Source organism: Crocodylus porosus, unplaced genomic scaffold, assembly GCF_001723895.1.
Source record: "Crocodylus porosus isolate Cpor-Errol unplaced genomic scaffold, CroPor_comp1, whole genome shotgun sequence".
Taxonomy (NCBI): Eukaryota; Metazoa; Chordata; order Crocodylia; family Crocodylidae; genus Crocodylus; species Crocodylus porosus.
In genome coordinates this window covers 15,417,306-15,431,267 of record NW_017728950.1, presented here as the reverse complement: position 1 = coordinate 15,431,267, position 13,962 = coordinate 15,417,306, and the positions used below count along the sequence as shown (strand labels likewise).

At 46.2% G+C, this 13,962-nt stretch overlaps 1 protein-coding gene across 2 annotated transcripts in view; it reads right to left on the bottom strand.

The window, feature by feature from the left end:
- Positions 1-10,248: 10,248 nt before the first annotated feature.
- The window catches only part of SNCAIP (synuclein alpha interacting protein), a 72,558-nt gene continuing 68,844 nt past the window's right edge, over positions 10,249-13,962 (bottom strand). For both annotated transcript variants that reach the window (XM_019555030.1, XM_019555031.1), the window contains one exon: positions 10,249-11,061. In XM_019555030.1, the coding sequence (XP_019410575.1) occupies positions 10,977-11,061 (85 nt within the window). In that variant the 3' untranslated portion in view covers positions 10,249-10,976. The remainder of the gene's footprint in view (positions 11,062-13,962) is intronic.

Here is a 13,962-nt window from a genome sequence, read left to right as displayed (position 1 = left end):
CCCATCACACACCCACCATGTGATAAAAGCTCAAAGCAAACATTAAAACATACAGATATTTAGGATTTATTTTATTATGATGCTAGAGACTCTGCTAGGCTTCCAAATTTCTTTAACATTGTAAATATAACAAAAAAAAAATTGCCCATCTGATCAATCCCATTTTCTCTCTCTCTTTTTTTCTAATTGTGGAAGAATGTGGATTTTGGGGTATTTTAAAAAGTGAATTTGGGATGCTGCCTCAGCAGTCTAACTGACACAAGGGGCTAGATACCAATTGCCTGGGCCCCAAAAGTTCCTGAGGTCAAGTAACCTGAGATGCTGGCCAGGGCAGGTTTTTGTACTGCTAGGGCCAGGACGGGGCAGCTTTTTATACTGCTGGGGACAGCGTAGGTGCTGGCACAATTTGCTCCACAACAAAATGCATATCTGAGCATGTGCGCCGAGGCAAAAGCTGTGGCTCAAATTTGCATTGCTTCTATTTGAGCTGCTGCAAGTGCATGTGCTTGCATGTGTGGACATGCCCACAGAGATTAGGGGGCAGATTTGCTGCTCTTTGCACCATTTTTCCTGCATACCTGCAATGGACCCCTGCTGCCACCAGGGGGAGGTCCAGGCTCTGGCTGCAGCTACAAGCACCTGGCAGCCATTTTAAAAGCCAGCCCCACTCTCTGCTGCCTCTTCCCTGCCCAGAAGCAGCATGCCCAGTCCAGAGGCAGCATGCAGCAGCTCTCTCCTTGCCCACTCTGTCTCCCCACACCATGGCTATTCCAGCCCCTGCCCCTGAAAGTGACAACAAATGCCCCGCACTCCTACTGGTCATGGTGCTGGTCCTGTAGCCCCAGCATGCCCCCCTGCCCAGGCCCCAGGAGAGCCATGCATGTGCCAGTGAGGGGCAGGCACCAGATATGAGAGGCCCTGGCTGACCACCTCCTCCATCAATTTTGATTTTAGCTCGCCTACACCACTGCCCAAAGACCCCTAACCTCACCTGTCCACATGGAACCAGAGCAAGTGGCAGGCCTGGGCAGCAGTAGACCTGTGGTCACCTGGGATGGGGGCTGGGCCAGGGCTCCTGGTGGCTGGAAGCACTGCAGGACCTCCTCTTAGGCCCAAGAGGGGGCCTGCTGCTGGGCATTGGGAAGCTTCCAGGCAGAGATGTGAGACTAGGGTTGGCAGCTGAGCAGCAGGTGGCATAAAGGTGACAGCCAGGGCTAGAACAGTGTCCAGCACTTGGCAGTCATTATCCATGGCTTGCATTGCCTGGCTCAGGATAGCATTCTTCTCCCACAGCACCTGAAGCTGCTCAACCCGGAACTCCTGGTCCCATAGGTGATGCATTGGGGGGCACATGCCCCCCGCCTAAAATTGGCCCTTGCCAGCCACAGAGTAGGGAGTGCTGGTCGGTGCCCCCCCCGAGAAGTGGCACTTCCAGCAGCAGTGATTGGCCACTGGGGAACCCTCCCCCCCCATTGATGATGGGCAGCTGGTGCCCCCCGAGACCCAGGAGGCATCAGTTGCCCATGATCAGTCTCGCTCCTCCTGGTTCTGGTCCCATGCCTCTTCACACCAGTTTCATGTGCCCTCACAGATGACATCCCCTACCTGCCAAGTCCATGCATCCTCTACATGCTCTTCTAAGACGGCCACCAGCTGCTGGAGGAGAATGATGCAGTCCATTGTGTACCTCTGGTGGAGCCAGCACATCCTCAGTACCCTGGCTATGGGTGCCAGCAACCCTGATGCTGCATCCCAGCTGTCAAATGTGGCCTCTCCCCTTTGTCCAACTGCAGGACTTGCAGATTCATGAGACAGAAGCATCTTGTGAGAGTTTGCAACATTTCAGAGATAAGATACTCTGTACCAGAGCACCATTTTAGAGATAGTTTCATAGATGTTAGGAGCTGGAAGAGCCCTTACAGATCATCAGGTCCAGCCCCCCTGCACTTGGGCAGGAAAAACTGCTGGGGTCAGATGATCCCAGCAAAGTGGGCATCAAGATGCTTTTTGAAGATCACCAGGGTGGGTGACTATACGATCTCTGGGGGGAGCCTGTTCCAAACCCTAGGTAAAATGCTCTGTGCACTACCCAGCCATAGTCAGGAGTTAAGCTTGCATGGGTGCCCAGGGACCATGGTAAGTCAGTTGGGCACCAGCTGAGCCCCCCATTCCCATGCACCCCTGCTGGGGCTGGTGGGCTGCTGGAAGTAGGCTGCAGGTAGCCTACTCCCCCACCCTGTTTCCAGAGCAGGACAGGCCAGAATTCTGGCAATACATGCTGCTGCAGCTCCATACCCCACTGCCCCCCCACCCTCTGCACGCCAACCGTTTTGCTGTGCTGCTGCCAAGCCCATGGTGCCTGGGCTTGGGGCTTGCAGTCAACTAGAAAGAGGAGCTGCCCATGCTTCTGTCCTCCCTGCAGGGGGCCTTTCTGAGAAGCCCCAGGGCCAGGCCCCCACAGCACTGCCACTGTGGCCCCTGCTGCACGGGCCCCAAGCAATACACAGTGATCTGTTTGGGCAGACACTGTGAGGTGCCCAACGTACTACACATTGGTACTGTTAATCCCCATGGTGCCCCAGGCACACATGCATTCCTGGTATGGGACTGTTGCAGAGCACGTGGGTGCTCTGCACCTAAAAGCAGAATTGGCTCAGAGAGACCCCTAGTGGTGAGAAGAGGGAGGCCCAACTGTCAGTCACCAGGGCAGCCCAGGTGCTGTTTGCTACAACCAAGGGAACCAGCTGACAGGAAGGGGCAGGGCTTGGCCCTTCTTAAACCCAGGCATGGGGCCAGGAGGCTGCCAGAGGGGAACTGCCCAAGGAGGGGGGAGCTCTGCCAGGGCAGTGAGAAAGGAGAGGAGCGACTGCATGAACCTCCTTTGGTTGCTGCCATAAGGGGGAGTATTTTTCCCAGTAGGGCTAGAATGCCGGGTTTGACCAGACTGTTTATTTTTATGTTACAGGCTAGGGACTTCGTGTTTTTTTTGTGTTTACCGTTTTGACCGGAGGACCGGGTGAGGCTATAAGGGGTCAGAGGAGGCCTCATAGGAGCTCCACAGTAGCATGGGGGCCCTGGCATCAGAAAGGGCGCAGTGGTTTGGGGTGGGGTACATTGACCCCAGCTCAGAGCAAGAGAGGGGCCAGTGAGGAACCCCCAGAATGAGAGGGGACAGCGTGAACCCCTAGAGCAAGAAGGGGGTGGTGAGGAAGCCCCAGAGTGAGAAGGGGCAGCGAGAAACCCCAGAGCAAGAGAGGGGCAGTGAGGAACCTCCAGAATGAGAAGGGGGCGGTGAGTAACCCCAGAGCATGGGGTAGTAGTGAGGAGCCCTGGAAGGAAAGGAGAAGGCCAAAGCATAACAGGGCCTAGGTCAAACCACATCAGTTCCATCTGAGAGGCTTGGGCTGTGGTGTAGGGGAGGAAAGGAGCCACAGGTAGCGCCCCCTGGCACTGGGGCGCATAAAATGGACAGCCTTCCGCTGATTACACCAATCAATTAATTATTTAAGACCAAGGCATGGCAGGCGAGTAAGCAGGTGGTTGGCCCATTACAGGAGGGCGGAGTCACTCTTGAAAAGGCTCCGATAACGATACTCCTGTCACAGGGACCATGATCTATGATGGTGTGGAGGGCAAGCCTGGGCTGCCCAACAACCCCTGCTGCTGCCTGGAGAGCTACCTGTGACTGTGCTATGTATCCCTGCCTCCTACCCCAGTCAAGGAGGACATCAGCACCTGCATTGATGTGTTCCTTTGCATGAGGCCCATGGCTACCTAGCTGCAGGGGCATGGGCTGCTGAATAAAGTTTAGCATCGCCTTCCGCCTGAGTGCTGTGGTGGGGAACTCAGGGCTAGGGCAGTGCTGGTGGGCCGAGTAGGGATAGAGGGCTTACCATGTAGCCAGTGCTGTCACAGCCAGTAGCTTGGCGTGGACCTCCCTGCTGCTGATGGTGTGTGGCTGGTGTCCTTGGCTTATGGAATGTGGTGTGCATGTGCCCAGTTGTTGTCTCCCCCTCCCCCTTGAGAGGAACTGGCACTGCTGGGAGCCAGTGGTGTCATGGCCAACCATGCCTCATGGCTGGCCATGGGGCTGTGGAGCTGGTGAGGCAGACACTGGCTAGGGCTCCCTCAGCTACTGCAGAAACTGCAGCTAGGGAGCTGGGCGGGATGGGCTGCTGGGCACCCCAGGGGTCCTCCCCCAGGGATGCCATGCTGGGGCAGGGCTCAGGTAGGCAGCCTGTGCTGGTGTATACTGTACAGCTGCAGCCTGGATCCCAGGGCACAAAAATGGCATCCAGTTGCCACATAAAGGGCATGGATTTGCGGGTACAGCTGGACCCATGTTTATGGTTGGTCATACCCACTGTGTCCACAAGTCCTTGACCTTTATGTGGCACTGCTGCACTGACCAGTTGTACCCTCGCTCCTACATCTGGCCTGACAGTGCCTCATAATTATGCATGTTGGAGTGCCTGCTCTGCTCAAACTGGCACTGCACTTCTGCCTTGCTCCACAGTGCCATGAGGTTGCCAGTCTCCTCCTTGGTCCAGTTGGGGCCCTGAGTAGAGGGCATGGGTACATCTGGAGACAGGGAGAAGACCATGATGGGTTCCATGCTGGCTCTTTGGGCCCCTGCATGGCTGTCCCTGAGCTGCCGGGTCTGAATAGCTGCTAGCAGTGCCCAGCGGAGGGCCACGGCATGGGATAGTCAGTTGCACAATGCAGAAAATGCCCCTCAGCAGCTGTAGGTGCAGGGCAGGCTGCTGGGGGTGTGCTGCAGGCAAGTGGTGCCAGCTGTGCTGGCCAGAGGCTGCCTGCATGTGGCCCTGGGAGCTGGCAGACCTGGCCAGAGGCTGCAGCAGCATGCAGCACCCTGCTAGCCTGGAAAGCATTGTCCTGGCAGCTGCATGGCAGTGGGGTGCTAGGCAGCAGTGCTGGGGTGATGGCAGGCAGGCAAGCAGGCAAGCACCAAGGCTGTGGCTTGCCAAGGGGGACACAAGGGCCTGTAGTGCTCTCAGGTTCCCTGTCTGTGTGCCCCAGGGCTCAAAATGTCTATAGGCTTTTATAGCCACAGAGGCATCTCAAACCTGGGCCAGGAGAGACTCCCAGCCTACAGCCCCCTAGTGGCTGGGCAGACCCAGAAGCAAACTTGCTCCCAGGTTGCATCTATACATGTGCATTTGCAAGTAGCAAGTTGAAGCAGGATTAAGGGTTTTTACTGTGCAGTAAGCACGCACACATGTAGATGTGTGCACTTGCTGTGCAGTAAACTACACTAATACGCATTACTGTATTCCATGTAGATGCACCCAGTGTCTCTCACTGGTATTCTTATTACAGGTTTAACACCAAGGCACAGCTCAGACTACACTGAGAGACTGGCATGCAGTGGATTCAGGCCTGTGCATGCTTCCATGTACCTCTCCATTATCTAGCATAGTGATTCGCAAGCATTTTTAGATTCAAGACACCACTCCAAACCTTTGCAAAATTTAGCAGCACCTCCTTTAAAAAAATGAATTAAAACATATTATGCATACAATAGGTTTATAAATATATAATTCATACATTAGTAAAGGATTAGATCATTATATTTGTGCCACTGCCATGGCCATGGTAGAATTGTGCCATATACCTCCTGCAAAACTAAATCAGGAAGTGGCTATTGCAGGAACACATACTCTTGACAGAGCCCTTGCCAGTCTGACCATGCACAGTGTCTCCCAGAAACAGAGCTCTGCTGGGAAAATGGGATTGTCCTGCATGACTGTTTTCAAGAGGTATGTTAGAGCCAAACTGGGAAAAGCTGCAGCAGAAGTCATGCCTGCCTGCATAATGTAATGCAGGTATATGCACCCTTCTGCTGCAGCAACTTCTCAGTTCAGCTCTGATGGGCCTCCTGAAAACAGGGCAATTTCACCTGGGAGGGTAGTGGCAGCAATGATGGTGCTGTAGTACCCTGGCAGCTTTTCATGGCACCTTGGCTGAGAATCATTGATTTGGGAACCTGTGACTGACTTTGTGCCCAGATCCGACTCTGAGCCTATAGCTTATAGGGAGAGTGCCCTGCTCCCGAGAGATCAGAATACAGCTGCATCATTTGCATACTCATGTCCACCAACCTGTGGAGTATGGTGCCGCTGCCACTAACCCCATTCTGTTTAATGTTTTAGAGTTGATCTATGAGGATGAGCAATACGGACCTTTGTGCTAGTTCTGGGAGGCTTGAGGGTATCCAAGGTGAGTAGAGATTGCCTGCTGCAGTCTTCTGCCTCTTGGCTTGTTCACATATGCATGGTAGTTGTGGCATGCAGTCTGTTGTGGTGATATATGGTGACGAATGCAGAACTCTCTGGAAGGAGAAGGATCTGCCTACATATCTTTGTGGTTTCTATGAGGGCTCTAATAAGAAGGAGCTTCAGGGAAAAGACAGTTTTATGTGCCACCAACATTTGTGGGGAAGGGAACATTTTGGGGCTCAAAGGTGCTGTTCTTGGTATTCTACTCATCTCCTGCCTGCCTGAACTGGACTGCCCCAATCAGTCTGATCTCTGTGTACTGCTCTGTGAAGATGCACACACTGTCCCCTTTGTCTGCACAGAGAGGCTTGCCACATAAATGTGAATGGCAAATTTAAGCTACCTGGGTGTCTTCGTTGACTCTCCAAGGATCTTAAACACCTGACCAGGTCATTCTGAATTGCCCTCCTGGGCCAGGCTTAAAACCGTTACAAAGGCAATGAATAAGGCAAAGCACAATCCAATCTGAATCCTGGCTGCAGCATGTAACTGTTTGTCAGATTTCAATCCAATAGGTTTGTGAAAGGCTAAGAAATATTTGCAAGGTTAGTAGCAACTGGCTTATTCTTCAGACAAAACTGCACAGCAATAAATCCATTCATGAAGACATTAATTCACACTTAGCACATAATGTGCTGACATTTTCAGTTTACTTTAGACTCTACTGTCAAAGTAATTTCAGACTATAGCAGTGCAGCAAAGTACAAAACAGGCTGCAAAGCACCTTTCAACGAACACATTTCCACGCCAGTTATCAGCGTTACAAATGTACGGATGATGGAATATTTTTATTGTTATGCTGCCACTCATATTTTGTTTGCCATTGATCTTATGTCAGATTAACATTACAGGGAAGGTTCTGAGTGACAGCTTGAGTAGAACAAATGTTAAACATAAACTACTGTTTCCCTTGCCTCTCCATCTTGTCATCTTTCTTCAAAATCCTCACAAACTGATTGTGCTGGACCTAGTGTATTTAGTTTATTAATAACCTACTGCACCAACATTTTTTCCTCTAATGTAAAATTTAAAAATGAATGAACTATGTAATGACAACACAGCTGTACTTACATAAGATAACTCATCACCCAGTACTCTCCCGATAAAATAAAGAGCCATACTCACATCAATGACACTCAATATAGTCAAACACCAGGATCGAAACAAACAAAACCCCAAAACTTCTGTAATGAACAAACAAAACTCAATTTATGCTGATACAACCCGACAGGATTTTTTTTAAATCAAAAAAAAAAAAAAAAAAGAGAGAAGAGCCAAACACTACATTATAGCCGCTACAGACTTCACGTTTTCTACTGGATTAAGTGAATGAAGTACAGATACTATGATAATGGACTGCAATATAAAACCTTTAAGATGCCTAGATAAAAGTTACTTATTTTTGAAATTCTTCAGTGTGTCTGAAATTGAAATATTCTTTAAGTTCAATGAATGCTTTGTGATAGCCTCATCAGGACAGGAACACAATGGTTCATTAGCAATCACTCCCAGACTTACATAGGTCATGAGCCAGAATAGCTCCATTGAAGCTAATAACAGTCACTGAAGTTCCTGGCTCATGAGAGCAATCTTCACCTCATGTCTCAGCAGCAAAGAAAGCCATTTATGCATTCTGCACCCACAAAATCCATCTTTATGATTTGCAAGGGATGAAGCAGTCAGTGAGGAGAAAATGATATCCAAATAGTCATTTACCTTCTCCTTTGGTCCTATAGTTGATACAAGATAATAATAAGGTAAGGTGACTGTTCCCTCCTTTTCCAACCTGGCTGCCAGGCAGGAAGACAAAGATGACTTGAGAGTTGTAGAGCTCGTGTGTGATGTAGAAGGCCAGGAGCTCATTTTTTATGTTGATGGCAGTCAAACTTCTCTGTTGGATTCGTTTGCCACCCATAACTTTCTGCAGGTGAAAATTGGGTTGATGCCGAGTAAATGGATGTATTCAGTAACCTGGGTAATGTGTACCAAATGTGCATATGGATGTCAGTCAAAACATCCAGCACTTTCACACTCTTTTATTCTCCTGTTATCTAGGAACTTTCGGCATTATTTCTAGCCAGAACTATACATGGGATCTTTTACAATAAATTTTGAGTATCTTTTGGTATCCTATTCTATCAGTGCTTGGGTAATTTGATTTACCATGTGCTTCAATTCTTCTCTCTCAGATATGGAACACAATTACACTCATTTGACATTGGAAGCTAACCAACAGCAGGTGTCCTCATAAGCCCTCATGTCCAGAAGAGGCAATTCCTTTCTTCCAGTACTTGACAATATTTACACCTTAGGTTGTTGCAAATCTTTTCATCAAGGTTTACCTTGTCCCCTGCTGTGGCAAAGATATTATAGACAGCTACAGAGTGCTTCGCACACATCAAATCAGTCAAGAGAGCTGCACACATGTTAATCTCCTTGCTGATTCAGCGCCCCAAAGGAATCAAGCTGTCTTTCAAATCTTGGTCCGTCACATTCTTAGGCGAGTCTTTCTTCCTCTAGAATGTCAGACCTGTCATCTTTAAGCGTGCAGTTACGAAGGAGCCATTGTTGAGGGGAGAACATTTTTAACATGCTACAAGTTTGATTTTATCTGAATTAACTGTCTGCCTGCCCTTCATAAACCAAGTTATGTTTGTATACTCTGTCATGTCCATAAGACTGTTGTCCATACAGCTCATATACTTAAAAACACAAATCTTCTATTTGCCTCAAGAAATTCATACATTAGACATAGGATCCTCACCTCTTATTCTGAAGTCATCTTTCAACACTCTGGTGACTGGAGCACATGTACTTCTTCACACTTTGATTTCCATTTCTCATGCACACATGGAGGACTGGAGGCCCCATTTGAGGTATCACTATTCCTAGCTGTCAGATATTTTGTAAGTTTTGCTGTTTTTCTAAAAGCCACAGCTCAGGTCAGCTGGAGTGCAAAGCTTATTACTTGTATTTGAAAATTAAAGCATTGCCAAAGGAAAGATAAGGACTGAGGACGTTGACAGAAATTCAGAATTTCATTCCTAGCAGTACTTGCTTCTCTATTTCCATTTGTTATTTTTCTAATCTCTCATCATTGGTATGTTCCTTGAAGGCATTGTTGTATAAAGCCTGCAAGCAAGCGCAGGGCATTGAACAACACATCTCCTTGGAAGTCAATGACAGTTGCAATATTAAAACACAACATAATGATGAAAAGTGACCCAAAGTGACTGCGTTCTATTCCATCAAACTACATCCTGGCCTCTCACTTTATATCACCCATCATATAATAACTACAAAATTAACTGGTATAATTCCAATGTTGCAGCTAATCTGTTTTGGGGAAATAATGTCACTGGAAAGTTTGCTATCAAGTAATGCTTCTTGTATTTTTTTTTTTTAACTCTGTGGAAACCCAATGTTAGGCATTAAAATCTTTCCACCAAGCCAAGGTGACACAGCTGATAAGAAATGATGAAGAGGAGAGAAAAATGATTAATTTAACCATTGTTGGCCAGTCTCCTTTAGGACTGCATACTTTAAGGACTGCCTAATGTAATGTTTGGATGATGTATAAAAAGCCTACAAGTGAACTTAATGAAGACTTAACGACTGACTTCTTCCATGAAGCTCTAAAACACTAACCCATAAAAAGCCACTAATAGCCTTCTTCAACTCAACACTGTTTAAAAACCAAAAATTGAGATGACATTAACAATATAGCCCTGACCTGTGCTTCTCTGAATTGCTCAGGGTGTCTTATGTTACTTGTGCTGGCTTTCAAAGTCTGAGCTAGCTCATGTTGAATTTAAAGGAAGATGCTTGATTTTGAAAATATTTGAAACAGGGCCTAACAGGGTGCAGGGGCTTCAGGCCAGAGACCATGTCTAATGCTTGTACAGCATACAGCCCATTGCTAGTACCTGGCAAATAATAAAGAATGATACATGTTAATTCTCACATTTATTTCCACATTTCTAATCTCTGAATTTTCTTTGAAAACAAGAAAAATCCATTAAAAATGTTATACCGATTTTGGACATTATTTGACTTTTCCTAATTGCATTAAGTCTAGGTGTTTGAACACTATAAAAGTGGGAAGTTGGAAGGTGACAAGAGCACATCTCAGAAGTGCCTGAGCACATACACATGGTCTATTGCTATGAACACTGTTTTTATTTCCTTTATACAAAAAATAGAAATAACAGACAAAACATACTTGACCAAAAAAACCCCCAAACCAAAAAACAATGCTACTGCCTTGGTCTCATCCAGGAGCCAATCAGGCAGAGTCCTGACTGAAATTTTTACAGTATGTCATGAAGAAAGGGAAATATAGTCATATTACAGTTTATCCATGCAATAGATGAAGTACAAAATGTGCTCAGGGGCCAGATGATTGTTCTAGAGGTTGCCTGTGTTATTATAATTTCCAAACCATTACTTTACTCACTCATGCCTTTAAACACTGGACATTGCAAACAAGTTCAATATCATAACACAATATCATAAAAAAGGGTTTGTATATGGTCTTGCTGCTACAAATTAAGGCATCCTAACAGTCTGTTGTTTTGCTGGTGAGAGTTGTGTCTCGCATTAGTGTTTTAAAAGGATATAGTTCAGGCATTTCAAATCACGCTTGAAGGGAGATAGTGAGACACCATGAGATGTAATTTAAAGAAAGAGCTCCTGTAACTCTGGCTCTTCAATTCTTTTTTGGTTGCAAGATTTCTGCCTTTTCCTGTTCACGTTGTTATGCCTGGGAAGAAAAGAAGAAAATTATTCAGGGTCTTACCATTAACTCGGAATATATTGGTTAGTGCTCATTTATCTTGTTATATACAGATTTAAAGTTCTGAATGGTAATGAATTGTTCTTTTGGAGTCTCTAAACATGTTTTACTGACTCTCAGCTTAATACTATTTGCAGTCCAACTGACTTCCTTTTGCTTCTCTTGCAAACGGATTTGTGTGCACAGACACATAACCCTAATTGTACAAATGGGGCCGTCGTAAACCTCTGTGTAGATTAGGGCACGAATAAAATCTTTAATGAAAATTCATATAGTGTTAAACAATTCCCAAGTCCCAGCGAAAGACCATGGGAATTGGACTCCTACTTAAATCACATAAAGAGTTTCAGAAAATATTATACCATAACAAAACAATAATTATACCATCAGCTTATTTAGGCAAGGACAGGATCTTATTTGTAGACTGTAACTGTTAACAATTTTTTCAGTTTTATTGTATAAAGATTTTTATCTGAAACACTAGTAAGGACCCCTTCTGTACAATGTGTGTATTAATATCCTTAATATCTCATGTAACTGGTTTTGAAAGGTGCATACTATTTATTTTCCCAAAATGTTACCCTTTCAATTAAAGCAGCAAAACTAAACAGAAGCCCACCCCCAACAAAAACCCTTATAAAGAAACCCATGCAAATTATTACATAGCAAAAACAATTCAGCTCAGAATATTCCAGTGCCTTTTATTTGACTTTGCTGTAAAATGTGAACTCAAACCTGTTCTGATTCTCATCAATGAAGTCCTTTGATGAAAAAGTCTTGGGCTGGATTTTCAAAAATGCTGAAAAGGGGTTAGAAATCCAACTCCCATTTTCCAAATGACTTGCATGCGCTCTTAAAAATCCTCCTTTTGTTTCCTTCCTAGCAGGAAGACTCCTGCAATACAATCAGCACATAGGCCAGATCCTGGGATGAGGTTAAATTTCACAAAGCACAGGTCAAGGGTGTGCCTCTGAAAAGGTGGCTTCAAGCTCATATTTTCACAGCCCTGATTTTTCTCCAAGTCAGTGCAGGTTTGCTGGGTCCTTTAATTTATCCCATACTTCAATGGGCACAGAGGGCTGAATGTGCACTGAGCACAGGGCTGTATTAGCCACACACTCCTCATGGCTGGTTTCATTGCCACAGGTAGTTTACAGGAGAACAATGCAGTCAGAAAACTTTAGCTAAGTACAGACATTATACTTTTAACGATATATGCGATCAGACACCAGTTTATACCCATAATAGAACAGAAGTTTGGCACGCACAGACTGGTTTAAAAATGCTGGAACCTGACCCTGCCACCGAAGGGCAAATGTGTATTCTGTTTGCTACTGATCTGAACTACACCGGTAACGGAAAACCAAGCAACTTAGATCAATTCCACCTCAGGCTTTTTGAATGTCTGGACCAAGTCTTCTTGTTCTAAAACCCTGCTTGGTACTGATGACCAGTTATTCCTCATGCCCACACTTACAGTGAAGGACGAACAAAGAGAAAAATGGGGTTTAAAAAGGAAAACCAGCAAAAAGTTTTCTCCTGCAAATTATTCTGCTGCTCTTGTATTTACCAGGCATTGCTGACTTCAGCTGCCTGCAGTGTTTGATTTGTAATATTTTTTAAGGTTTTTAAATAGAGATTTTGGGGTAATGCACTACTATTTTTTTAATGTCACTGAATTATGCTGGGTGAGCCCTATCACCCTTCCCAATGTGTGGGTCACACAGAACCAAAATCGATCTCCTTCAGACATACGGCTCAAACAGCTTCCATGTTACAGCTCTGCAACTGCTCCATGATCTGTACAAGGGATTCAGTTTTTGTAGGTCCCAGAATGGCTGGTTCATAACGTATGACTATGAAAGCCCGGACCAAGGAACTGTATTTAGCTACCTCTCTTTTTTGGGCTTAAACATACCCATCAACAATGTCAAACATAGCACAGCTTTGAACGAGTTAGTTTGGGTTCTGAAAACAGTACAAGGGGGCTAGATAGCCCTGAGAAGGGCTTATTTGCTCTTTGGAGTGATATGCTCTTTGGAGTGATATGCAAACCTGCTTCAGCTACCTAAGCCAGTTCATATAGAGTTACTTCAGGTATCTCTGCGTGGCACTGCATGATACAGTGTAGACTTGGCCATTGAAATTTGCAATTCACCATGCTGGTGTTACAGGGAACTTTAGTGCTTTTTATTTGTGTTTTTACAGTTCCCAGTTCCTGCCAGCCTGAGGGATAAAAAATTCACTCGGATTTCTAGTTTGCGTCTCTTGGTCGCAAGGTGAGACTGGCTACTGTTTGTACTGTGAGACCAGTACATACCATTCCCTTTGCACAGAAGGCACTGCTGACTTGGCATAAGTGATCTTCAGACCAGTTTTGTACTCTTACTTCCAGACTTGTCATCTCCTGGACCCAAGAACTTACATTGCTGAAAGTTACTGTTTATTAGACACTTGGCATTTTAGAAGCATATACCATTAATGACCAGGGATCCCACAATGGTGGATTTCCTTACTGCACTAGTACATTAGATGCTAGCTGCCACAGGCTAATACAGAGTGGGGTTATCATATGTCTGAGTTTTCCTGGACATGTCCTCTTTTTTGGCCCCCTGTCCTCGTGTCCAAGCAGGTTCTTAAAATGTGAGCAAATGTCCAGGTTTTTTGCTTTGTTTCTGCTTTCCTGGACACTAGCAACTTGGCTGCCTGAGGCTGGGAGCAGCGGGCAAGGTGATTAGCTGTCAGGGGTCCCGTGCGCTGCATATGGCCCCTGGCAAGCTGCTCCCAGGTAAGAGACAGAGCGTGTGTATGTGTGTGTGCATGCACACAAGCACATGTGCAGGAGCTGCATGGGCAGCAGGGTGGGAG